Here is a 24,458-nt window from a genome sequence, read left to right on the forward strand (position 1 = left end):
TATTTTATCTTTTTTAAGTAAAGGAAATTTCAAATTGGAATTCATTGAGTCATTTTTTAACAAAGATGCATGTAAAGAGTTTTTTTGCCCTTGTGTAACTTTAAATTTATGGTTTTAATCCGAGATGCATCCATTTAGTCAATATCTTGACCTCCTTACAAAGGTGAAAATTCATTCATTCATTCATTCATTCATTCATTCATTCATTCATTCATTGATCTTCAATACCCACATCTGTGTCTTAAATCAAATAAACAACATGCGTTTAGCGAATGAACATGGGTGATTCTAGAATGGATGCCTTTATGTCTTTAACATAAAAATAAGAAAAGTAAATGATTGAGATCAACTAACGATTCAACCAACCAGTGGATTCACAGATTTCTAAAATAATGCTCGTAGGACACCTGGATGATTTTTTTTTTTTAAACCCGAAAGAAAACAAAAAAAAAAAAAAACAGGAAAACTTTAAAAAACTAAGGCTAGGTTTTAGCATTATAAGATGAATAGCACTCTAGTTATGGAGAGTATAATAAAATGCTATTTACAAACCACATGATAAAATGCCCACAAGAGGGGATCAAATTTTTTTTAATCAAATATGCTTTTGTGTGTAAATAATTATACTATGAGACTTTTAAGAATAACCCACTTACTGTTGCCTATTAAATGGTGAATATTAAGCTACACTGTAGGTTCATATGTTTGCAAACACCTTCATTTGATTATGATGAAGTCTGTGCCTCACCAGCCATAAACCTCACCTCACTGATCTACAGTGATAGTTTTCAAGATTTTCGTTGATAAATCACTGGTTGTTCGGATCAGCAGTTTCAGTTAAATTTGTTATTAAAGCAGACGAATACATTCATATTTAAGATAAGATATTCCTTTTCCTTTAAGTCCCACAGTGGGGAAACTTCCAATTTTATTTTTAAAGAAGTGAAATGAAATTTATTGAATTTACAGAAAGTGTGCCATAATAATTTAAACAAACGTAGGCATATTTCCTGTTTTATTGATTTGAACACCTGTAGCAGTAATTATTGGAACACAAAATTTGTTTGGTAAGCTTGTTGAGCCTCCAACTACATACAGGTGAAACCAATCATGAAAAGGAGTATTTAAGGTGGCCAGTTGGAAGGTGTTCTCTTGTTGCCTCTTCTCTGAACGGGGATAACATGGGAGACTCAAAACAACTATCAAATAACCTGAAAGCAAAGATTGTTTAACATCATGGTTTAGGGGGAGGATATGAAAAGCTATCACAGATTTCAGCTGTCACTTTCCACTGTGGGGGGGCACAGTGAGGAAATGAAAACCACAGACATAGTTCCAGTGAAGGCCTAGAGATTCAGCACACTTTGCACAAGGGGTTTCTGTATTGGAAAGTAATGTTGAAGTTACACCGGGGCTTTTCTTCGCACATGTCTCAAACAGAATGCTAAAGCACCTTTAGACAAGCCAGCTTCATTTAAGGCGCTGTGGACTGATGAAACTGAAAATGAGTTATTTGAACATAAGGGGTGGTTGTGCATGGTGACTGGTGGTGGTTGCATCATGTTTAGAGCTTTTTGACCATTACTGGGAATCCTGTCGCATGGACCCCAAACTGATCAAATTTTACTAAGGCATTCATGCAGAGGAGCAAGTACAATGTTCTGGAACAATCATCTCAGTCCCCAGACCTGAATATCATTGAAAATCTGTGGTTGTGATTTAAATCTGGCTGTCCCATGTTCAGAAACCATCAGACCAACTGAACTGGAGATGATTTGTAAAGAAAAAATTACACTTTTCAACCAAAATCCAGATCCCCATTTGGAAACATTTAGAGGCTATTATTCCTGAAAAATGAGGATCTACTAAATAGTGATGTAATTTGTGTTGAGGCACCCAAATTTATGCACCCGCCTACTTTTGTATAAATAATTTTTGCACACTATTTGAAAATCTTATAAACTTAATTTCACTTTTCAAATATCACCGTGTTCATCTGCTATATGATAAATTGCTGATGCGAACAACCAGTGATTTATAAAAATCTGGGAAATTATGAGGGGTGTCCAAACTTTTTCATACCACTGCATGTGGACATACTGTATAACTATAAATTGTGTCCATCCTCCAGTCTGACCTCTCTTTAAGTTTATCTTGACTCAATTTTTCTCCCCCCTCCTCTCTTTATATGGTATTCTCTGGCTCTGCGGTTCAAAATAATAACATCATTCTTTCTTTTGCGGTGGAGTGTCTGTCAGCAGGGACTTTATTTTAATCTTGAAATAAAGCAGTTCCCAGGAAATTCTCGAGTTCCATGGTGACAACAAAATGTAAACAACCCTCAAAAACAAATTTTCACCTTTGATACACACCCAGCTACCACAATTCTCCCCCTCTGAGAACAGTGACCGTCTTTCCATGAATCCAACTGGACTACTAGACATGAATTAACACACCACACAAACAGTTTAAATAACACTTTTAATAACGATACATTTCCACATGGAACGATGAGGAGGATAAACAAACTGATCCCCTTCCTCAAACCTTCCTCACCCAATAATGTCACCCTGGAATAAGTAAAACAGATGACCATCAATTAGATGATCAAATACAGAAGATGACACAGATGATACACCCATCCCCCAGCAGGGGGAGCCAGAGCAGCCAGTCCCTCCGCCCGGTTAACCAGAAAAAAACTGCGGTTAAAAAGAGTGACACGATGATAATTAAGCAGAATACCGGTTGAATGCAACCACAAATTTGTCACACAAAAAAATATTACTGCGTAATGATCTGATTTATTGTGCCACAGTACGGCTCTATGTCTGAGAACACCCGTGCTTGTTCGGGCTCAATATTTAGTGCTTTTATTTTGAAGGGCACACACCCAACCGGAAGTCGTTGCTCCACAACTATTTCCCGCACCTTCCTCAGGTCCGCGGTTTAAATCGCCCGAAGACGCCGCACAGACCGATCTGCGTGAATTCGCCACGCAGTGAGGAGGAAACTCATCATTCTGGAATGCAAAATATGCGGTTGAATAGTGCGTTTAGACTCCGGGTGTCCTGCTGGTTCTGACCCGGTGGGTTTGACAGTCGCAGCCGAACAGCGGAAGTTATTCCACCGGAACAGCCGGACGGCTCCCGGGCGGCTGTTCATTTATCGTTCCGAGCAGTTTGGGGAGAAAAGCTCGGGAGTTTGCTCAGAAGGCTCTTCTCCAGACAGGTAGGAAGAAGACTGACAGCCGGGCAGACGAGCTCCGACAGGTTGCTCTTCGTTCGCGTTAGCTCGTTAAAGTTTAGCTAGCAACAGGACTTTAGATGTCACTGCGCGTTAAGAAGCACAAGTCGGACTCAAAGCTGACGTGAAGCGTCAACATGAGTCCCGTTTCAGGTTAATGTTAGCATCTCCACACACACGCAGGTTAAAGTAGCAGCAGAAGTGTGTTCCACTAGCTGTCTGTTAGCTTCAGTCGGTAAACGGATCCAGTGTTCTAAATATATATAGAGGCATAAAAACGCTGACAGGAGGACTCCGAGCCAAGCTAAACTGTTTAGTTATATCATATTATTAACGCGCAGATGCATCACTAGAGAATAATATTTACTTTATAGCTTTGTGGGTTTTGGAAGACTTTTAAGATTTCTCCTGATGAATAAATGTATAAAAATATATATTTAGGTTTGTTTTTTTTATTATTATTATTATTATTATTATTATTATTTGTCTGGCTGACATTGTTACCTGTGCAGGTGAAGCAGGAGTGTGTTTGAAGAGAACGTGAAAAACCTGTCGTTTGTTTGGACAGAGGCTCGTGAGCTGGAGGGGCGGGGCTTCGCTGACACGTCACAACTTCACACACACCTGCCAGACACGTGGCCAGAAGTATGTGGACACACACACAAAAAAAAAAAAAAACTATTTCTCCTGTGGTAATTATTTGACAGTTCAGTTTTCCTATTATTTAGTGAGACCCGAATGCAACAGTCCCATGATTTAAAAACTTGAACCCCTAAAATTTGGGTCAGATCTTCTGAATTTTGCACAATACTTGCAAATAATAAAAAGAAACAAGTATATCTTTATATATGTTAGATAAATAAGAATATTCACACGTCTGCCATCAAGTTACGGGAAATTCTGTAGGTGGTTTTGGTGTAATGTTGTAAACAAACAAACGGACGTCTGTAGAAACAGCCTCCTTGGCAGATGATGATGATGATGATGATGATGATACAGAATGGATGTGTTTGCTCTTCATGCTTCCTCTTTGGGTTCTGATGAACTGGATCACTGCCGTAACGAACTCCACCATTTTTTTTTTCCTTTCGGAGCCCGGCTGCAGGAATTTCCTCCGACTCAAACAGTCAGTAATGAGATTGTTTTCCAGTTTGTCCCAAAGTGTGTCGGATGAGTTTCGAGTCTGTGTATGTGGGTTAGTCGGTTGCTTTATGTGCCAGAGTTAAATATGGGCGCATTAGAACTGGAAAATCCCAGAATGAGCCTAACCTAGATTGAAATGTAGTTATGTTCATTTCGTTGAATTTAAAATACTTTTTTAATCCCCTTTTCACCGAATTCATAAATCACTTTAAAAAAAACAACAACAATCATAAACCATTTGTATTTGGAATTCTCTCACACAGACTGGGCACTACTTCCCAGTTTAGGCTGTTGATAGACCGTCCATCCAAAAGAGAAGCTAATTATGGAAGTCAGAACATGCAGACGGAGCAAAGCATGATAAATAAATTCAGATAAGAACTTTCTTTCTTGGCTGTCTGTTATGAGCCGCTCTTGGGATTTCTGAGTTTGGTTCTTTGCCCACAAATTGCATCAGTTGAATATTATTATGGTAGATAAATGACAAGCTGTCCCAAAGGGGGGTGGGAGGGTATTTTTGGTGTCCGTTTTGACAGCTTCCCACAGCCTTTCCTGAAACTGTGGAGATTAAACTGTTTATGGTTTCTGAAGTTCACTGTGAGGGTGGGATTAATAGGATAGATTAGAAAGCAAGATAGTTTATTCTGACAAAGAGAAGATAAACAAAATAAAGGCCTGAGAAAAACTTTTCACCGTTTTCCCAGGAGGGGGCGCTGTTGTTCTCTCGCCCCCACAAGGGCTGCATCTGCAGGTATTTTATCTCTTACCCTTGAGTGCAGGATTATTTCACCTATTTTCTCCTCTTCCTTTCCTTTAGGAGCCTCCAGGCGCCATGAGCAGCGAGCTGAATGTGCCCATGGGCTCTCCGGCCCCAGGGGTCGCCGAGCGGGCCCCTGACGGCGGGGGGATGGACTACAGGGACTGGGTGCGGCGCAGCTACCTGGAGCTGGTCAGCTCCAACCACCACTCGGTGCAGGCCCTGTCCTGGAGGAAGCTGTACCTGAGCCGGGCCAAGCTGAAGGCCTCCAGCCGGACCTCGGCGCTGCTCTCTGGGTTTGCCATGGTCAGAACCGGCGTCATGGCAACAAAGTGTTGCTCCTGACGTCTCCAGACAGCTCATGGTTCCAGCAGCTTGACCCAGATTAGCCCGATCAAGCGGCGTGTTTGATATGGGGAAGTGCAGTTGTTGACAGGAACTGGTTTCAACTTCCTGTTTGTGATTTGAAGACGTAGGAGTTTCCTGCCAAACGGCAACTATAAAAGTTTTTACATAAAATCATTGATTCATGACAACATCAGTCCAGAAACAGCATCTTTGTAAGAGTTTATTGATTAGAAACACTACAGAACTGAGGAAGTGTTGTCTGTGTGATGTCATCGTGACGTCACGTACGCTAACCTTTCGGTCCGTGTCACAGGTGGCCATGGTGGAGGTGGAGCTGGAGATGCAGTACAGTTACCCCCGCGTTCTCCTCATCGCCTTCAGCATCTGCACCACGGTGCTGGTGGCGGTGCACCTCTTCGCCCTGCTGATCAGCACCTGCATCCTGCCCAACGTGGAGGCCGTCAGCAACATCCACAACCTCAACTCTGTCAGCGAGTCGCCGCACGAGCGCATGCACCACTACATCGAGCTGGCGTGGGGCTTCTCCACGGCGCTGGGCATCCTGCTCTTCCTGGCCGAGGTGGTGCTCCTGTGCTGGATCAAGTTCCTGCCCGTCGACTCCAGCGGGGTCAAAAAGGCGCCGATCTGCTGCGCCGACACCAACGCCACCAACGCCATCCAGCCCGCCACGCCCACGCCGCAGGACAGCGGCTGGCAGGCGGCGCTGGCCTCCACCATCATCATGGTCCCGGTGGGGGTGATTTTCCTGGTGTTCACCGTTCACTTCTATCGCTCTCTGGTCCGCCACAAGACGGAGCGCCACCACCAGGAGATAGAGGAACTGCACAAGATTAAGGTGCAGCTGGACGGCCACGAGAGAGGCCTCCACAACGTGTGACGACGCCACGGCGGCTTTGTACGGACTTCCTGTCATGTATTTATCATCTTATTTATCCGTTCTCTGGCGTTTGTTTCGGTCACGCCTGAGCAGCGAGCTTAAAGACCGACGCTCCGCAGCACCGACGGCCGCGTTTGTGCGGCAAAGTCGTGTGTGTTTTAGATCTGTTTCGTCCGTCGGGGTTGATGTCAAAAGGTTTACAGGATGGCTGTTGCCTTGAAATGTTGTCTTTTTTTATGTTCAGGTCAACGGTCGCAGGTTTAAAGTCCCCGGATTCCCTCAGAAGAGAAGGAATCATGGATTTATTTTGGTAGGAAAGTGAGGCTGTGACTTTCATCAGAGGGAAAAGCAAAGCCTGCTGGGATTTTAAGCTAAATAATGACACTTTTAACGCCGTACATAAATTGTTGTAACGCTAAGTGTATCCAGAAAGTTGTTTGATGGTTTCTGTGCAGATTGTTTACAGAGAAAGAAGCTTTAAGCTGCTTCTGTTAATATTTACAGGTTTTCTGCAGACGTTTAAAGTCAAACGGATTCAATAAGGGATCGGAAAGAGTCGTCAGATTTGATGAGACTATTGATCAGGTTGTTTAGGGCATAAAGCTTCAAATGCTGCATTTAGCTGCGTCGTTTTCACTCTCCATGCCGACTGATGGTGTTTCTGTTACGTGTTTAAGGTTCTATTTGAGGATCTTAAATGATGTTACATCTTATAAAGTCACTGGGTTGTTGTTTTTTTTACTGAATCTGGGACAAACTTTGAATATTTTGCCATTTTCTTTCTTCATGTCACGTTTATTGTCTTTTACAAAGACCGTGGAGCCTGTGTGGACGCCGTCAGCCCTCAGGTCGATGCTACTCAAAGTTCTTAATGTTTTATTTGTCTTAAGAGAATTTACATGGCCTTTTATGAACCCTTGTTATACAACACAAGCAGATGTTTGCTGGTCATTAAGTCCGTGTGACGTTCAATGGGTTCAAAGTGCGCCACTGTCTTGAAAACGGAAAATTCACCAACCTGTTGTCACATTCCAAAAATAACAGGACCGATCAAAGTGTTGATCAGTTAGAGGAGATGTTGGTCGCGTGCTTTGTTTGGTTTGTGTGGGTTTTGGTATCAGAGGCCATAAAACCTGTGTGAGAAGATGGAATTCACATCCTGCAACAGATTTTCACAATAAAAGCAAATATTAAAGTTTCTCTTGTGTCCTGTGGGTCTACAAGCAGGTACAATAAGATATCTCATGTTAAAAGGATGTTCATAAACAAATTTAGATATCTTCACATTCATGGAAGCTTTCATTGATAATAGAGCAACTGGAAGACCTTTGTATAATCTTGTGAATTGTTGGTGCAACTGAAAATGGATTTAAATTTCAACCAAAATTGAAGCGGGAATAAAATTTAGAGAAATAGGTAAATTTGCTAGAAATGAAAAAGGGTGTGAAGTTTGGTACCCTTGCAGCCAGAAAAATGGTAACAGAAAAAAAACAAACCTATTTTAATTAAGTCACTGTATTATATAAAACTGAAAATAATTTATCCACGGGTATTAAGTTTATTCACTTGGGTCGCTGCAGTAACACAGAGGAGCCAGCAGAGGGCGCTGCCGCTTCACTGCAACTGAGAGAATAGATTCAGACACAAATACTGTAGATTAAATCTGTTGTTTGATTAATTTGCCGTATTTACCCGAATCTGTATCTGCCACGTTATCAACCGGGTGTGAAAAGTATTAACGATTGACTGCAGTCTTTAAATATCCAGATATCATTTTTAATAAATGTGTGAAAACAGTTAACAGCCATGAATGGAAAAAATGTAGTCAGGATTTGTTTGTCCAGTCAAGTAAAATTTAATGTTGACAGATTCCTGAACACACACACAAAAAAAAAAAAACAAACGAGAAATTTCAGTTGAGACAGAACACTCACTGGCAGCACATTTAATCAGTAACGTGTTTGGCTTTGCACTGGCGATGATGGCGAAATAAATATTATCTTTGCTTGATCCTTATTTGTATTTGCAAAAGTGACAAAATCAGAAACCCGGAAAATCAAAAATTCAGAATCTCAAATGTTTCTCCTCCCCTTCAGAAACTGTAACCACCAATGGGTTAAATACATTTAAGTCTGCTTCATGTTTGCTTTCAGGCCGGGGGGGGGGGGGCCAAAAGCGCTTCTTCCATGTTTCATAAAAGCCAAGCTGCCGAATCCAGGCGTCAAAAACCGCCTTCAACATTTTTGGAATAGTAGAGAAAACCTGTGATGCTGCCGCGTCTCCGGACGGACGTGGGCTTTAAAGCAGCATCTGGCGGCCATGTGTCGCTGACCCCTCCCACCCCCCCAACTCGACATGCATAAGGTACACATATACTACATCCTCCAGACCTCTCAAGCCACTATATACACAAAGATGAACACAAACGGCCTCTGGATGGGGATCAGATTCAAATACGGTTTTAGGAAAACAAAATCTCATTTTAACACCAGTAACTTTGTAAGTGCAAATCAAATCGAATCTGTGAGTTTAAGTTACAAAACACTTCATAATCTCTTGAATTTTAAATAAAGTTTTTTTTTATGTGACAGACAGAACTATCAGTGTTTTAAAATGAGTAACTAGTAGACAGCTAGTTGAGTGAAAGGAAAACGACTTCCGTTGATTCTCCAGGTCTTTCACTGAAACAAAGATGTTATCTAATGAAATACGAGGCCTGACGGAAGTAACGGAAATATTCAGGTCCTGCTTGACTAATAACCAGCGGGAAATGTGTAACCGAGAGGAGTGCTTCAGGTGACGGCTCAGAGGGACGCTTCAATTCCTGACAACGAACTGGAAACATTTGTGACCGTCTCACAGCGTCATTAGCTTAACTGCAGGCTATTTATGGTGCTGTTTGGCTTCAGGTCAAGAGGAATGACTAAAATAAACAGATTTAGACCGTGAAGCGCAGAGGAACCCCAACCCTAACACTCCACCCCACAGGTTTGGGTGCAGCCATCTGAAATAGGCGTCGGCACTTTTGCGTTTTGACACTGCGGGACAATTCGCGCAACGCCAGAGACCTCGAGCTGTCAGGAGGAAAAACGTGAGATCGCTTTGAGTCCTGCAGGCGAAAGCAATGTCAACAGTGGAAATGGATCAGTTGAAATAAACAGAGCTGCAGTTCCGGGGTAGAAACCACTGAGTCAACATGAAATGTTCTCTTTTACAGACATAAGAGAAAAAAAACAAAAAAAAAGGAGACAATACTTCGACGGTATTAGAAAGCTGCTATGACTGATCGGTGGAGTCTGGAGACGATCTGTTTACCGTGTCGACAGTGGAACCAGCCGACGTGTTGAGCCTCTGTTTGAACCCGTGAAGGCAACAAAAGTAAGGCCACTGAACATCCTTCAGCTTCCCTCCCCACCAAAAAAAAATTTAAAAAAATACGGCGCGTTCTCACAGCGGAACAAGAAGAACGCATGAGGTTTGATGAGGTTTTGGCAGTTGGTGCTGCTCGAATCAGCCACAGCCCGATTGAGAAAAAGGCATTTTTTTATGAAATGCTAAGAGCTAACGGGGGTTTAGAACAAACAGCTGATCAATACTGGATGTATGCAACACGCAGCTGTGAGAACCAGGAGGAGTTATGACAGGATTGCTGGAGTGTGTCTGAAGTTTCATCTGAAAATTCTACCAATCAAACGTCCGTTTCTTCATTGAGGCTTGATGATGTGAACTTCTTTAAAACTGAAGCTCCGTTTTCTCCTTCCTTTCCTTCCTTCCTTCCTTCCAAAGTAACATCAATCTCAGTAATCGTGGACTGAACGTAAATATTCAAGAGTTCATACACCCCTTAAAAAGTCAAGATGACACACCACAGGATACAAAACACAGAGGAGAGCATCTGAGATCATCAGCGTGAGAGCTAACATAGCTTATAATCAGTCTATGGATCGACAGGAAAGAAACGAGTAGTGGGGTGTGACTTTCTGACAACAGACGGCGTCGGTCTTCTCTTCATCCTGTAGTCCAGCCTTCCTCGTGGGAATCCTTCGGTACTTACACGGCCCGATTCCTAGCTTGGAATCTACCGGCGGAGCGCTCTACACCCTGAAGCTCTCTCCTTTGCCGTCGATGTGGCGCAGACGCAGGTAGACATCGGTGCCGATGCCCTGCATAGACTGTATGGACAGAGAGCCGCCCAGGTACTCGGCGTAGGCCCTGGATGTAGGCAGACCGAAGCCAAACCTGCAGCACGCACAGAAAATATAGAATGACATGTTACAGCCGGTTTTTATTTTAAATGATGAACGTTTGGAATCCAGATGAAGGAAGGACGTTCCTACCCGTGCATGGGGTTGGAGTGGTTCCCACTGTTGGTGATGGTGTTGAAGATGTTGCTCATGCGGGGGTCCTGAGCGCTCTCCTCCGCCGTGCTGAAGTGGTAATCCGTCACTTTGTCGATGATGTTGTGAGGAATGCCGCCGCCGCGGTCGGAAATCCTGAAAGAGGAGAAGAAAATATGTTTTTGTCAATGGAAGCGGTGAGCAACAAATTCTTCAGGAACTCATCCAGGTTCCCTCAGGAGGAACCGGTCCGGTCTGTTCAGCGATAAAGCGTCCGATTGATCCGCTCACCTGATAACAAAATCAATGTCGTTATTGGCAATGGTGACGACCACGTCGGGCACGTTGTACGGGGTGTCCAGATGGCTTTCCATGGTGGCCCTGAGGGGACAAAATAAGATGGGATCAGTGAAGCTCAAACAAAATTTGAAGAGCAAAAAATTGTGAATTAGAAAACAGATTTTAATGAAAATATTCATTTGGCTCCAGAAATATGTTTACTGTGTCAACAGATGATTTATTTATTTATTGATTACATTTGAAATGGAGATTTTTCTGTGATCTGAGGGGTTCGACCAGCTGATTGAGCAAGAAGGAAGAAGTTAACAATTTGAACAGCTTTGCATGTTTTAAAGTGTAGAAATGAGACGTCTGTGCTTCGTCTTCCTTCGTACCGACCGCACCGTCTCCAGCCAAACGTCATCTGTTTCTGATTGATGGAGATTCCTGGGAATGAACAAACATCCGCGGATCAGTGTGAACACATGGAGCGCTACCTCATGGCGTTCTTGAGGAGCTCAGGCAGGATGTAGTCCAAAGGCAGAGGGATGAAGGGGAAGCGTGCCGCAACGTGTCCGTTGATTCGCACTCTGGGAGCGTTCCCGTACTGATGCTCACACAGACGCCTGAGGAACACACCAGGAGATGTTTACAGCTGCTAGGCTAGGCTAGGCTAGGCCTAATACAGCTAAAGAAATCATGCAAAACAAGAGGAATCAGAGGACTTTTCTGATCTACCCTCCCACAGAGGCTCACCTCCAACAGATTATTTACATATTATCATCTCCAAACAGTTTGAACTTTCCCCTGAACTCGGTCAGATTTGCCGCCTTCATAAAAGGTCATTCGATAAGATTACCAAAAATAAACAGGTGAGATGAATCGTAACTCATTCACAGCTCCGAAGGCTCTAACATGTTTGTTCCTGCTAACCCCTCGCCTCTGTAATCTCTATCCGGAGTCAGAAAGTCATCTGACGGCCGTGAATAAATATAACGCTCACCTGGCGAAGTCCACCCACTTCTCGATGATTTTTTTGGGAGAGAGACGTCTGCAGATGATCCCGACGAAATCCGGCTGGAATAAAAACACAAGTACATCATGAAGAGAACATCTCTATCTCACGTTATTTCTATCTCCCCTTTAAATATGCTAAATTAATTTTTCTGTGATGCATTAAAACACTATTTAATCTGACAAAAAGCAAACAAAGTCATTTAAGGCTGCAAGACATTGGAAAAATATTTCTCCTCAGCTCTCCTCAAGACGACCTTTGGTGACTTCATGATGTCATCAGAAACGTGACTGATAGGCAAATAAACCAATCAACCTTCAAGGTTTATCTTATCTCATCTCCTCAGATGTGTGACAATGACCCCAGCACACGTGAAGGCAAAGGTCAGAGGTCATCTGACTGCCAGGCACAGTCGTACGTACGTTCTCCTCATGGAGGGCCAGATGGTGCGTGGCCAACATTCGGATTCCCAGGCGGGAGCAGAGCGTCGTGTCCAGGAAGTTCCGAAGGATTGTTTCATCCTGCAGTGACAGGAAACGTCTGTTTCTATCGAACTCGTAAAAGTTACAACATCAGTACAAAAATACAGAGAAACCCATCAAATAGAGACAAAGGATTTAAAGCGGGTTGGATCCAGAATCCCTCCATTACCTGGAGGTGTCTGCGACACTCCTTGAAGCCCTGGGCCAGCCGGGTCACCACGTCCTTATGGTCGTCCAGCAGCTGCTGCACCAGCTTACAGAAACGAGCATCCGCCTCCTGATCGTTGATCTGAGGGACAGACGTCACGCAAACCGTTCCAAACACGCTAACTGGAACTGTTGACACTGTTGATGTGGAATCTATGTCATCATTCCTGTTTATTATTTCATTCCTGTTTCATTTTCTCCAGATTTAGGAAAATATAAAGATGTGTGTGTGTGTGTGTGTGTGTGTGTGTGTGTGTGTGTGTGTGTGTGTGTGTGTGTGTGTGTGTGTGTGTGTGTGTGTGTGTGTGTGTGTGTGTGTGTGTGTGTGTGTGTGTGACTCACCGGGGGAAAGTCACTGACCATGTGATAGGCTCTGATGTACAGTTCATGCTGTAAGGAGGGACAGAAACTAGCGTTAGCCAGACGGTCTATCCAGCCACAGAGAACGGAGCGCCGCGCCGCGCCGCGCCCCGCCGGCCCCCAGTGGGGCCCCGGAGCCACAGGTTCACATGTGTGTTACATTCAGTAATGAACTCTCTCTCCTCCGTCTCCTCACCGCAAAACAATTATCTGCACAAAATTAGGACGCATGACTTGGACGAAAATCTCCTCCAGTTGTGTTCTCCACACACACACACACACACACACACACACACACACACACACACACAAAAGGAACTGCTCTTATGTAATCAGCAGAGAAAGAAACAAGGAATCTAGGTGAAAGTTCATCAACACAGAGCGAGAGACGGACAGACGGACAGACGGAGAGACGGAGTAAGAGAGAGAAACAGCGAGAGAGAGAGAAAAACGTCTCTTCCTTCATCCAGAACCCAGAGTGAGGCCAGAATCTTTCAGCTGATGTTAAAGTCCTGCTCCTGCTAGCGGTGTGTGCTAACAGCTAACAGCCAGTAGCTGAGGTTTTCAGGCATCAGTGCACGGGGGACGTTTCAGAGAAACTGGAAGCCATGTGTGATTCCAGGAAGAAGCCCGAGTCGTCCACTCAATGGAAGAGTTTGAAGTGGAGAATCAGCTGAAAACCAAAGATCGTTGTTTCCATTCCGCACAAGGACACTCAGGAATGTTGTTACAGCGGAGAAAAATCTATTTATAGGGAATCAGAATAGGTCTGGTTCTGTGTGTTCGTGCATTGAGTGGGTGGATACAGATTCCTCTATCCAAACTTCACAAAACCACGTCTTCCCTTGCTCAACTTGTTACGCGGCTTCATTGGATTTCTTATTGTGCAAACACAATAAGAAACAAACCAACAAACAAACAAACAAGCTCAGTGGAATCCTAACGGTCCGACATGTGTTTCTAATTACGGGAAATGGGGAACGCCTTCCTCTCACTGAGAAAACAACTTCTGGGTCTGAGTTTACAGATCTGATCACTTTCCACCAACTTCCATTTCCCAGACAATCCTGAAAACAAACGACCAACAGACAACAGATTTTTGTCCAGTGAAGTGTGAGAAATTCCCCCTGACATTTCCCGCTCTTGTTTCATTAAAATCTTGCCTTATCAGTCAAGAACTGTGTCACATTGACCCACATACTGAAGGTTACGTCTGCCGGCAGCCACGTTAGTTTGTGCTATTAAAACAAAACGGGGGCGTTCAGGTTCACGTCGGAACTCTGAGCAAAGACGTGTTGAACGTGGATCTCAGCGGTTCGTTTCCCACTGAATGAACGAGTAATCCGAGCCCATTTTTTCACACGATGTCATGTTCTGTCTTTTCAATGCGTTGCTGTCAAACTGCTTCCTGAACCCCCCGGGATTCCTTACGCTGGGAACAAAGGAGCGTTTCCTTCCTTTAACCCAAAGTTCACATATCGTCCTGCTGTGTTGTCGCCCAGTCGGGTCTTTCTTATAATAAAATGTGCTGCGTGTCAGGTTCGTGTTCTTACCACTTGTAGAATGGTTGGATTGCAACCGATGATGAACGGCAAACTACGGAAGCCCTTGATGCGATGGGCGATCCGTACGGGCAGCTCCTTGTGGAGATACTTGGCGCTGCTCTGAGGTGTTACACAGAGAGAGGCAGCAGGTAACGCGTAAACAAATCATGACACACAGACTCGGCAGCTGCTTAAATGTGGCTGAGATATTTACCAGGATGTGATGTCCATCTGGCGACTTCCCAGAATACAGCAGGGTTGCGAGCGTCAGTCGCATGGAGGCCTGTGGAGACATGAACGCGTACGATCAGAGTCACAGTCAGGATCTCGCGATCCTTCTCCGAAACACTTGATTCAAAGAACATCTGCTGGCTCACTTTCAAAGCGGCGCCCGGGGCCGGTTCCCACTGACACAACGCAATCAGAAAAAAAAAATTCTCTGCATAAAGTTTTAATTCCCCAGACGTCAGCACTCCGTCTACACGACCAACTGTTCAGGATTGTTGATTCTGCTTGACGTGACGAATGTGACGTCGATGCGGCAAACACTCGTGTCATTAACGGCATTCAAGTGTAATTTTGTCACTCGTTCCTTCATTTTAATGAACAATGAGTTCACAAATACATTTCAACCTGATTTTCATGTTTGCACCTCATCAATGGAGCCGGATTGACATAGAATGTCAATAGTGTCAGAGATCTTCCAAGCTGTTCTCCCTGACTATATGAATCTATATCAATCATTCTTGACAGACAATAATGCTCATTATTTGTTTTATTGAATGTTTTGCATCACTTTCATTCTTCTTGCAGTTTTCCATTAGCGATTGTTTGACTTTCTATCCGGCGAATTCAGCGCGATGCTTCGAAATGTTCCGGCATGTTTTCCTTGCAGGACTGCTGATGAATCGACACAAGATAAAAACCACATCTGTCAACAATCTGATGTCATCAGCGGCATGATGGGATTCAAACACGTGTCGACAGCTTATCTGTAGAAGATTGATCTTTGATGAACATGTTTACAACTCTCTTTGACAGAGGGGTTAAATCCATTACGATCAAACTGGACTGGTCCACCCCTGACGGAGGAGGAAGCCGTCTCAAACTCAGATACTCTTTGCACAAATGTGGGGACCAAACAACTCAACCATCATCTGACTTTCAGGTGACTCCATCCTCCCTCAGGCGGGGGCCATCAGCTCAGCGGTAAAGCCTGAACCGAACGACCTGGACGAGTCCAACTAAGTTAAAAGTTCTGGAACTCCCCACTAGTCGTTTGAAGGACAGTTTTACAGCAGGGAGGTGTTTTATTTCAATATTTGAAGATGACGTGGAGCTGCAAAAATTCCGTCCCTATTTCACTATGAAGAAATACACTGGGTTGCGTCTCTCTGAGTCAGCTCATCAACATGTGTCACAGGCAGATGGTAAGCAGATGTAAAACATTACAGGAAAAATGTGACGCAGAATTTAGAAGAAGTTTACAGAGCTACCCATGTTTGACAGCAAATTAAAGTACTGGAGCTGCTGATTAACCCCACTTACTAATTCCTGAACATTTATAAGACTTACAACTAAACAAGGTTATCAAAGCCACACTGACTTAGATACATAATGCATTATGATTATTCATTTTAATACCTAAAATGAATAATCAATTTATGTATTAAAAATACAAGAACATGTTTCTTCAGTCGGTCACAATGGGCAGATTAAACAACCATTTTTTAGCAACAAACAAATCTTCTGATGGTAAATCTTCAGATATGAATTGGTTTGAAATCATCGAGCAAAATAATGATCTCAGATTTTACCGAAATGTTGCGTTCACGGCCAGAGCAAAACGGTGGTAAACAAAATCAACGCAGCCGGATTGATGCATTTGGCTTATTATAAATTAGCAACGGTACACATTGTGAACGTAATACATATGGAAATGGCACCAAAAAAAAACGTATGAAAAGGTTTACGCTTACATTTATGAATGTTAACTTGACGTATGTTGTACGTTTCCTTTGTGGGTTTAAGGAAAATCTCTTGGTTAGCTTTGACCATATGTATGTATTTATTGATAATAGCTTTTCCAAGATCGAGACAGAAGTTAAGTTATGTTGTCTAATAACCCAAAGAAGAAACTTTATTCGGCCAGCTGGCTTTAACCACTACGGTGAAACGGTCGTCGGGAGGGGGGGTTCGCATTTACTACCTTCTCAATGTCATTGAACTCAACAGCAGCCTCGCTAACGCTAGCATTACCACCGAGCTACTGCTAGCTTACATCCTTGCAGCAGCAGTCGTAGGACCACGGTTTCAGAATTGGCACGTCGACCAAGCGTCAAATTCTTACCTTCTCGGCTGAAACGTCAATGGCGGACTGGTTGTAAAATGACGTGACAGTTTTCGACCGTTCCCTGGCCAACTCTGAAAATCCTTGCATCGAGGAGGTGGACCGAAATCTGTTGCTCGCTGTGCCTGATATCGGCGGTGGTGTTGAGGTGATGGGGGCCACCGAGAGGCTGCCGAACCTCGTCGCGGCCCTGCGAGTTGCACTGCTCAGCATCTCCACCGCTTTGACCGTCAATATCGGACGCATTAGGGGACGAGCTGTGAGTGAACAGGGCGGCCCTGTTCTCATACAAGCACTAAATTCTACTGTTGTTGAGAGGCCATTGCGACCGTGGTATAATGGTGCACAAAGGCACGTATCTAAGTACAGTAGAGAGGGTACAGAAAGGGCTCTGTTCCTATTGGTCAGTGAGGGAGCGAAATGGGGCAATGACATGACAGCTAAACCAATCAGCTTATAGGGGGCGGGGCGACTCACCATCACCAGCGGCCCCCGCATTACGCTACACGCTCCCACAAACAGTGGCGTGTCCCACTAATGGCCACCAGGGGCGCTGTTGCACGACAGCTATAATCCTCTCGTTCTTCTTCGCTTCTCTATCGGAGGTGAAACATGGCTGCGCCCTGCTGATAGCGTAGCACCTGTTTGTCGGACGTCTTGTTATGTATTTTTACGAAAGTGGTTGTACGTAGGTTTGGCTGGATATGACGAATAAAGAAGTCGGGAAAGGGAAGGAAATTCCCGAGAAGAAAGGTTTCAGGACGCCCGGGCTGAGCAGCATACAGACAACCTCTCTGTTCCGTGCTGTCAACCCTGAACTTTTCATAAAACCCGTAAGTTTCATAACATTGTGTCTGTTGGTAAAACTAGCATAGCAGTAAGGCTTCTCGTAGCTATTATAACAAGCCATAAATCCTTCTAAAAGTACCTTTTAATCGGTGCAATTGCTTTTGAATTGACGTGTTATCATTGCCTCATATTTCTTCCTATAATGTCCAGTTACAGATAAAGTCAATCCAGACGTGTCTCTTTCATGCATTATATACAATGAGATGTTTAAATGCTGTGATCCTGCAGAACAAACCGGTGATGGCGTTTGGACTGCTGGCCATCACCTTGTGTGTGGGCTACCTGGGCTACATGCATGCAATGAAAGAAAATGACCAGCAGCTGTATGAGGCCATCGACAGTGAAGGAGAGAAATACACAAGGAGGAAAACTTCCAAATGGGACTGATTTTGTGTGTGTGTGTGTGTGTTCAAGAACAAAGTGAATTTAAATTAAAATTTTGACAGGTTCTCATATCTGTTGATACAAAAAGCAGTTTCACTCTAAATCAAGCTATAAATAAAATGGTGTAAGGAATATGATGCTTTTCTTTTATATAATCATAAATTGCATGTTGTGTACAAAGTTCAGATATTTAACAATGTTTTGATGGCACCTTCAACAGACTTTAGTTACGATTCCTATGATTTTTCTTGAATGGTTTCGATCTAAATAAACCTGAATCTTTTAGAATACATGTGTCGTGTCCTGAATCTTTAGCATGTATTAGTTGAGAAAAAATACTGATATCCAGGGCTAAATTATCTTAAATATTTGGTTTCTGATTCTTTCAAATGTTTCTTACTTGGCCTTTTTTAAATCATGGTTTCATTAAAATAAAATTTTTTTAAATATTTTTAATAAAATTGTGTAAAAATAGGGTTTCATGTTTAAAGAGTGGAATTATGCAAGGAGCAAGTATTGAAAAGATGAAGCAAGACCTTTGCAAATTTTTGTTGCAAAACACGCTGATAGCAATGGCTTCAGAAGAATTTCTAAACTTTCTACATTGTTGAAAAAAAAATTGCGATGCTGTTCCTCAAATAAATTTTGTTCTTCTCATTGGGGAGATCAATTCTTTTCTCATGGCATACACAGATATGCATGAATAGTTGTTCTGTGGTGTCAGTTTATGCCAGCCTGACACAGAACAGCCATTTGACTTTTCTACCTCTAAAATTCACAGGGCAGAGATGGGCTGGAAGGCTTTTAGCAAACAACCTGAATCGAGGATTTTTGACAACAATAGCAAAAAAAGGGTACAATAAACATTTACAATTTTAAAAAATTGCATTATCAAGATACAGTGTGTCTTTGTACATGTGTGTTGTGTTTGAGTGGCAGTGAGTGAGTACATTTCAGCAGTCAAATCACAAATCACAAGTCTGGCACTCCCATTGTGTCTCCTTCCTGCATGTGCCACATGTGTATCTGTGGCAGTGAATGCATCGTAAAATTTTTAGCAATGTTTTATAATTAATATATTGGCCAATTAATAGTGATATTACTTGTTTATTTATGAATTGATCAAGTGTTATTACAGAAAAGATTGAATAATCCTTCAATGTTTTCTTCACCTTTGTTTCACTCTTTTTTCACACACACATATAGACATACAGCAGGTACAGTAAGTATTGAACACGTCAGTATTTTTCTCAATAAATATATTTCTGAAGGTGCATCTGACATGAAATTTTTTACCAAATGTTGAAGATGAAAACATGTTCACAGACAGACAACAGTGTTTTATTGAACAATATACAGTCATTCCCAAAAAACATGTACAAATGAAATGAGATCTTCATGCAGCACAGATGTTGGTCCATTATTTGGCTTTCTCATCCTGTAGAGAAAAAAAATAAAATAAAATTGTAGTGGTTGTTCTACAGAAAAGGTGAAATGTCTTTCAGCCTGAGCTTATAAAAATAGTGATATATTCATTCCTGCTGAAGACGTACTGCATTTTGAAATTGGCAGTCATTGTTATCCTTTGAGTTTATTATTAAAAAAGGGAAGCAATCTTATAAACTCAAGATTTGCATTCCATTGCATAACAAACACGGAGACAGTACCTTGATGACATCCGCCAGCTCCTGCAGTGTTTGTTCATATCGGGCTTCCATGCCCTTCAGGTTCTCAGGTTTGACGATCTGCTTCTGAATCCCGGGGCTTCCTGCTTCCACCACCATCTGGAGGAAGTTTTTCTCCTGTGCAGGAAGAAAAATGTCATTTGTCATGCAGTGTCTTCTTTCATTTCTCACACGCGCCATTATATTTTTACTTTATATACAGTGTGTTGTGTGTTTCACCTGCACTCCCAGCAGAAATGTAAACGCCAGGCCTGCTTTCCCCGCTCGTGCTGTTCTTCCAATCCTGAGTAAAAATATTGGCGTCACTGTGGAGGACTGGCTCCTCTGGATGTTTGATAAAAGCACAATTTGTAGCGACGGATGAACACCAGACTGGAGTTAGTTTGACGGACGACTTACCTGTGAATGTAGGTCCTGATGTACTGAGGTGCATCATAATTCAGTACACACTTGACTCCGTTGATGTCGATGCCTCTGGCAGCTGCATCCGTGCTGATCAACCTTCAGAGACATTTCAGTTTAATTCATACCCATGACTGTTGAACACGATAGATGTTGACAGGTGAAGCAGCTATTTGTTTAAAAAATCATTTATTCTCCAACGCAACCGCCTGCAATCAGGTGTAGAATAATGCAAAGAACTCACAGCTGGATCTTCCCTTGTTCAAATTCCTTGAGGGTTTTCTTTCTCTCACCAGGTGAGAGACGAGAGGAGAACTCAGCGGCCTGGATTCCACCAAAAAGCTGCACCAGGAGATAAAGTCTGAGGAGTAGAAAACATTTCTATCAAGTTTGCACTTTCTACATGTAAAAAAAATCTGTCTCATAGCTGCTGTGTTCTCTGACCTGTGTGCAGTCTCCCTGGAATTGGTGAAGCAAAGGATGGGGCTCAGCTTCATCCGCAGAATGAAGTGGAAGATGAGGAGAGGCTTTTTGCTTAATGTACATGGCACATAAAACTCCTAAAGCAAACATACACTCATGAAAAACATTTACAGTCATTACTGAACCTGCATGTTTCAGCACATCTATATATGCCTCAGCTTCTCGAAGGTTAAAGGTTATCTCTTACCGTCAGACCTTCGGGGAAGTCGAAGCGGTCTTGTTTCTGGTTGGTGTTGCTGGTGGCGTTAGTCTGACTGTGGATGGAGCTGAAGAGCCTCGGCTGGTGGAGGCCCAGCAGCTGCAGCTTCTCTGGGTTCTGTGTAAGCGTGGCAGAAAACAACAACTTCTGCAGCGGCATCTGAGGCGGAGATAGACTAAAAGAACAAAGAGAGTCATTTAAAAGCTCCCTCTAGTTTCTGTGCTACAGCTGCACTGAGTCACGTGGTAATAGATGAACACAGTCTCACCTGGCTGCTGTCACATAGGCTGGTTCAGTCCGCCTAAATATGGACAGGGCTTCTGGTCCACTTCCTGATCTATAAACCGCCTTCACCACCTGAGTGAGCCACGACTGGTGCATGCTGTCAATCATTCTGTCAGCCTCATCAATAATCTAAGACAGAAAATATATTAAAGTACACAAATTGGCAGATTTCAATGTAAATCGTATCTGCTGTGCTTTGTAATATTGGTTTAATTAACTTATTAACTCACAAGAAACCTGAGGTGTTCCAGACAAAAGCCTGAATTCTTGTTGATGTGATCAACCAGTCGACCTGGAGTGGCGACAACAATATCTGCCAAACTGCGTCTCATTCCTCCTCTGGAAAAAAATTAAGTATCAGATCAGATATTTTTATTTCTCTTAAAATAAGTGTTAAATTAAAGCTCCTTTTTAAAAATAGACGAAATTTCTAAATAACATTTAGCGCCCCTGGTGTAGGCACCGAGAAGAGCACAATGAAGAGTGTAAAAAAAACGTGTTGCAACAAAAAATCTGTGAACTAAAGTCAGAATTACATTCAACATATGGACCTTAAAACCCATTATAAAAGCATTAATGCCTGCTGGGACAGATGTTGAAGGCTCCCTGTCAGAACTTACCTGTGTTCTGAAAGTGAAGCCTGCTCTGCAGCAAAGGTCTTCTGACCAGCCAGCATTACTACCTTCAGTGTCGTTCCCTCAGAGTATGATGTGAACACCTTGCAAACCTACACAGGAAAATGTTTTGGGTGAGCCTTTTCAGAACACGGAGTAAACTTGACTGGATCAATCCATAATGATGGTTTTTTTAAAATTCTGACCTGCTGGGCGAGCTCTTTAGTAGGCAACACGGCCAAAGCCCGGACCTCACAGATCACTCTCTTCATCAGCACCTTATAGCAGAGACCATTACTGTTTCAACTGACGATGCATTCATTCTTCTTCATTCTCAGACATAAATCAGTGGTTATAAATACACTATGAATATATAAATACACTACACTGTATAAATACACTGGTTCCTTCGGAATTATTAAAGTATATATCTATCTATCTACGAATATTTCAGTGATGGTGGATGGCTCACCTGTATGACAGGTAGGACAAATGCAAGAGTTTTGCCGCTGCCTGTTGGTGCAGACACACAAATATCTCTGGGTTTGTACCCGCCCCGCCCAATCAGCAGCCCCTGCTGAGCACTCTCCAAGATGGCTGGAATGACCTCCTTTTGTACTGTAAAAAAGGTCAAAGGATCCTCCACGTCCTAGTTTGAAAACTTTTCAAATCACTCCTGTGTTATTGTTATTACCTGGAAAAAGGTGGTGAATTCCATTAGTATGTAGTTTTTTCACAAGTTGAGCAGAAAGTTCTGGGACATCTGAGACGGAAACCAGGTTGCTTTTAATGTCTCTGTGAATCACATCAGGCTGAGCGAGCCACTGAGGCAGGACCCTGTGGACCTGTGATCAGAAGAACACACATTGTAGATAAATATTTGTAGTATTGGTGACCTCTGACTCTTTAGTATTGTTATGAAATCATTGTACCTTTTGGACTGGTTTGTTCTCAAACCCTCCCAGAACCTTGAATCCAATTGGAGCTGAAGTTTTCTCTGCAGTTTCTTTTGGTTTTTCATCTTCTGTCTTTGCTTCCTCTTCTCTTCCTGCATCCTCCTGCCCATCTTCTCCTGTCTCACAACCATCTGCAAGACTTTTACCTAAACTGCCTGAAGTCCAAAGAAAGACAATCTCATCATCTCAGGTACCGTTTTGTTATGCAAATAGTAAGGGTGTCCCAGAAGTTACATCACAGAGATTAGGATTCGTAACATCTGGAATACATGAATTGCATTATACTGAAAAGATGCTGTTGAGTGGTGAAGTTAAAAACTGCAAATGTACAGAATTAAGGCTCATTCTAAGTACTGTACAAAACCATATTCATTTAATGTGATAATAGATAAAATAATTCCATATACAGTACAGTGGATCTATACAAAAGTAAAAAGCCAGTAACTGGCAGTGGTTTATTATGTTGTTATACTCATCATATGAATTACATAACACAATTCTGGTGTTAAAGTATAAGTGTCTAAAAAGTAAACACATACTTGACTTAGCCTTCTTTTTCCTCTCTTTCTCATCTGCACCTGTTTTTTTCTTCTTCTTTTTAACGGGTTCATTGTGGTTATCATTGTCAGAAAGTAATGCAGACTCCATTTCTGAGTTCCTCTTTTTCCGTTGTGGAGGCTCTCGACTACAGTCATTGTCATCTCCTTTTCTCTTTTTGAGAAGCTCCTTTTCTGTCTGTTTTTCAGGTGACTGTTTCATCTGCTCTGACAAACTCTGTTTCTGCTTCTCTTTTGCCTTCTGCTGCAGCCTAGCCAGCAACAGCTGAGACCGAGACTCCTTTGAGACAGACCCATCTTCCTGTTCTTCCTCTCCAAGATATCTGTCAACCACATAACAGATTCTTCAGTCCACTTGTTCCTTAAAAGCACAGCTGCACATTATAAATGCTACTGCTTTTAATATTAACTTGTCTAAATTACTGTGATTACTAAAAAAATAATAATAATAATGACACGAAAATGTCGCCATATTATTGATCCAAGTATCATCCAAATATAGCTAGTTGTCAAAACATTTAAATTAACTACATTTAGAAATGTAAATGTAACTTATCTGTGAGACAGCTTGACAATAAAAAAAATATTAATAATGTGAAGTAGTGAAGAAAACTTACCTGTCCACATGAAATAGAGACATTTTAACGGTCTAAGTTTTTTTTAGACTTTCCAACTATCCCGCCTTTGGATGCTAATAACTATAAATATCAGTTAAGCTCGTCTACATTCGTAAATGACAGTTCTGAAGTACTTCAAACACTTAACTTCGACTCAAATACCAGGACCACTACTTTCTCGTGTGTTTCCATACTGTAACAGGCGCGTATTGATGACGTCACGAAACGTCACCTTTTTGAAATTCAGTAGTTGGGCGCAGTGACACTTTTGCCTCATTTTTTTAACTGTTAATACAGTAATTTATGGTTTATTTTTTAATGTGTGACATACAAATGATTGGGAAAATTAATTTATAAAAGCAAACACTAAATAAAACGAAACTTGACAAATTTTTGGGTCGTGCTGGTTGGACAGTTCTTCCGATGACGTTGACCAATCAAATAAAAGTGTATGAAATTCAAAC

At 42.4% G+C, this 24,458-nt stretch overlaps 4 protein-coding genes across 5 annotated transcripts; 2 read left to right on the plus strand and 2 right to left on the minus strand.

The window, feature by feature from the left end:
- Positions 1-2,771: 2,771 nt before the first annotated feature.
- orai2 (ORAI calcium release-activated calcium modulator 2) lies at positions 2,772-7,588 on the plus strand. 2 transcript variants are annotated; one of them, XM_068330671.1, is made up of 4 exons: positions 2,772-3,228; positions 3,756-3,888; positions 5,204-5,449; positions 5,805-7,588. In XM_068330671.1, exons 3-4 carry the CDS (start codon positions 5,219-5,221, stop codon positions 6,387-6,389), a joined length of 816 nt encoding a protein of 271 aa, XP_068186772.1. In that variant the 5' UTR covers positions 2,772-3,228; positions 3,756-3,888; positions 5,204-5,218; the 3' UTR covers positions 6,390-7,588. The 2 variants fall into 2 exon arrangements, with proteins under 2 accessions (XP_068186772.1, XP_068186771.1); XM_068330670.1 differs by having other exon boundaries at positions 3,812-3,888.
- Positions 7,589-8,220: 632 nt separating this feature from the next.
- Positions 8,221-17,461, minus strand: bckdk (branched chain ketoacid dehydrogenase kinase). Its single transcript, XM_068330669.1, has 11 exons — positions 16,964-17,461; positions 14,828-14,896; positions 14,623-14,733; positions 13,052-13,099; positions 12,672-12,791; positions 12,443-12,541; positions 12,009-12,082; positions 11,503-11,631; positions 11,018-11,107; positions 10,727-10,882; positions 8,221-10,628 (listed from the first exon to the last, which is right to left on the minus strand). The coding sequence occupies exons 1-11, from the start codon at positions 17,459-17,461 to the stop codon at positions 10,484-10,486; spliced, it is 1,539 nt and encodes a 512-aa protein (XP_068186770.1). The 3' UTR covers positions 8,221-10,483.
- A 78-nt stretch (positions 17,462-17,539) lies between these two features.
- Positions 17,540-18,484, plus strand: smim8 (small integral membrane protein 8). Its single transcript, XM_068330672.1, has 2 exons — positions 17,540-17,796; positions 18,041-18,484. Exons 1-2 carry the CDS (start codon positions 17,668-17,670, stop codon positions 18,197-18,199), a joined length of 288 nt encoding a protein of 95 aa, XP_068186773.1. The 5' UTR covers positions 17,540-17,667; the 3' UTR covers positions 18,200-18,484.
- An 847-nt stretch (positions 18,485-19,331) lies between these two features.
- Positions 19,332-24,188, minus strand: ddx51 (DEAD (Asp-Glu-Ala-Asp) box polypeptide 51). The gene is made up of 16 exons (XM_068331510.1): positions 23,995-24,188; positions 23,360-23,700; positions 22,797-22,975; positions 22,559-22,709; positions 22,337-22,482; positions 22,071-22,142; positions 21,871-21,977; positions 21,481-21,589; positions 21,234-21,379; positions 20,954-21,140; positions 20,728-20,843; positions 20,528-20,644; positions 20,281-20,382; positions 20,101-20,164; positions 19,864-19,998; positions 19,332-19,634 (listed from the first exon to the last, which is right to left on the minus strand). Exons 1-16 carry the CDS (start codon positions 24,015-24,017, stop codon positions 19,617-19,619), a joined length of 2,013 nt encoding a protein of 670 aa, XP_068187611.1. The 5' UTR covers positions 24,018-24,188; the 3' UTR covers positions 19,332-19,616.
- Between the last annotated feature and the right edge of the window lie 270 nt (positions 24,189-24,458).

This window comes from Antennarius striatus, chromosome 13, assembly GCF_040054535.1.
Source record: "Antennarius striatus isolate MH-2024 chromosome 13, ASM4005453v1, whole genome shotgun sequence".
Taxonomy (NCBI): domain Eukaryota; kingdom Metazoa; phylum Chordata; class Actinopteri; order Lophiiformes; family Antennariidae; genus Antennarius; species Antennarius striatus.

Bases quoted from the DNA above. Each gene is read 5' to 3' on its own strand.
- orai2 (XM_068330671.1), top strand. From the start codon at position 5,219: ATGAGCAGCGAGCTGAATGTGCCCATGGGCTCTCCGGCCCCAGGGGTC. The intron at 5,450-5,804 runs GTCAGAACCGGC...TCCGTGTCACAG, and splicing joins TGCTCTCTGGGTTTGCCATG to GTGGCCATGGTGGAGGTGGA.
- bckdk (XM_068330669.1), bottom strand. From the start codon at position 17,461: ATGCGGGGGCCGCTGGTGATGGTGAGTCGCCCCGCCCCCTATAAGCTG. The intron at 14,897-16,963 runs GTAAGAATTTGA...ATGTCTCCACAG, and splicing joins TTGACGTTTCAGCCGAGAAG to GCCTCCATGCGACTGACGCT. The intron at 12,542-12,671 runs GTAATGGAGGGA...CTGTCACTGCAG, and splicing joins AGTGTCGCAGACACCTCCAG to GATGAAACAATCCTTCGGAA.
- smim8 (XM_068330672.1), top strand. From the start codon at position 17,668: ATGACGAATAAAGAAGTCGGGAAAGGGAAGGAAATTCCCGAGAAGAAA. The intron at 17,797-18,040 runs GTAAGTTTCATA...GTGATCCTGCAG, and splicing joins CTGAACTTTTCATAAAACCC to AACAAACCGGTGATGGCGTT.
- ddx51 (XM_068331510.1), bottom strand. From the start codon at position 24,017: ATGTCTCTATTTCATGTGGACAG. The intron at 23,701-23,994 runs GTAAGTTTTCTT...TGTGGTTGACAG, and splicing joins TCTCTATTTCATGTGGACAG to ATATCTTGGAGAGGAAGAAC. The intron at 19,999-20,100 runs GTGAAACACACA...CTTCCTGCACAG, and splicing joins CATTTCTGCTGGGAGTGCAG to GAGAAAAACTTCCTCCAGAT.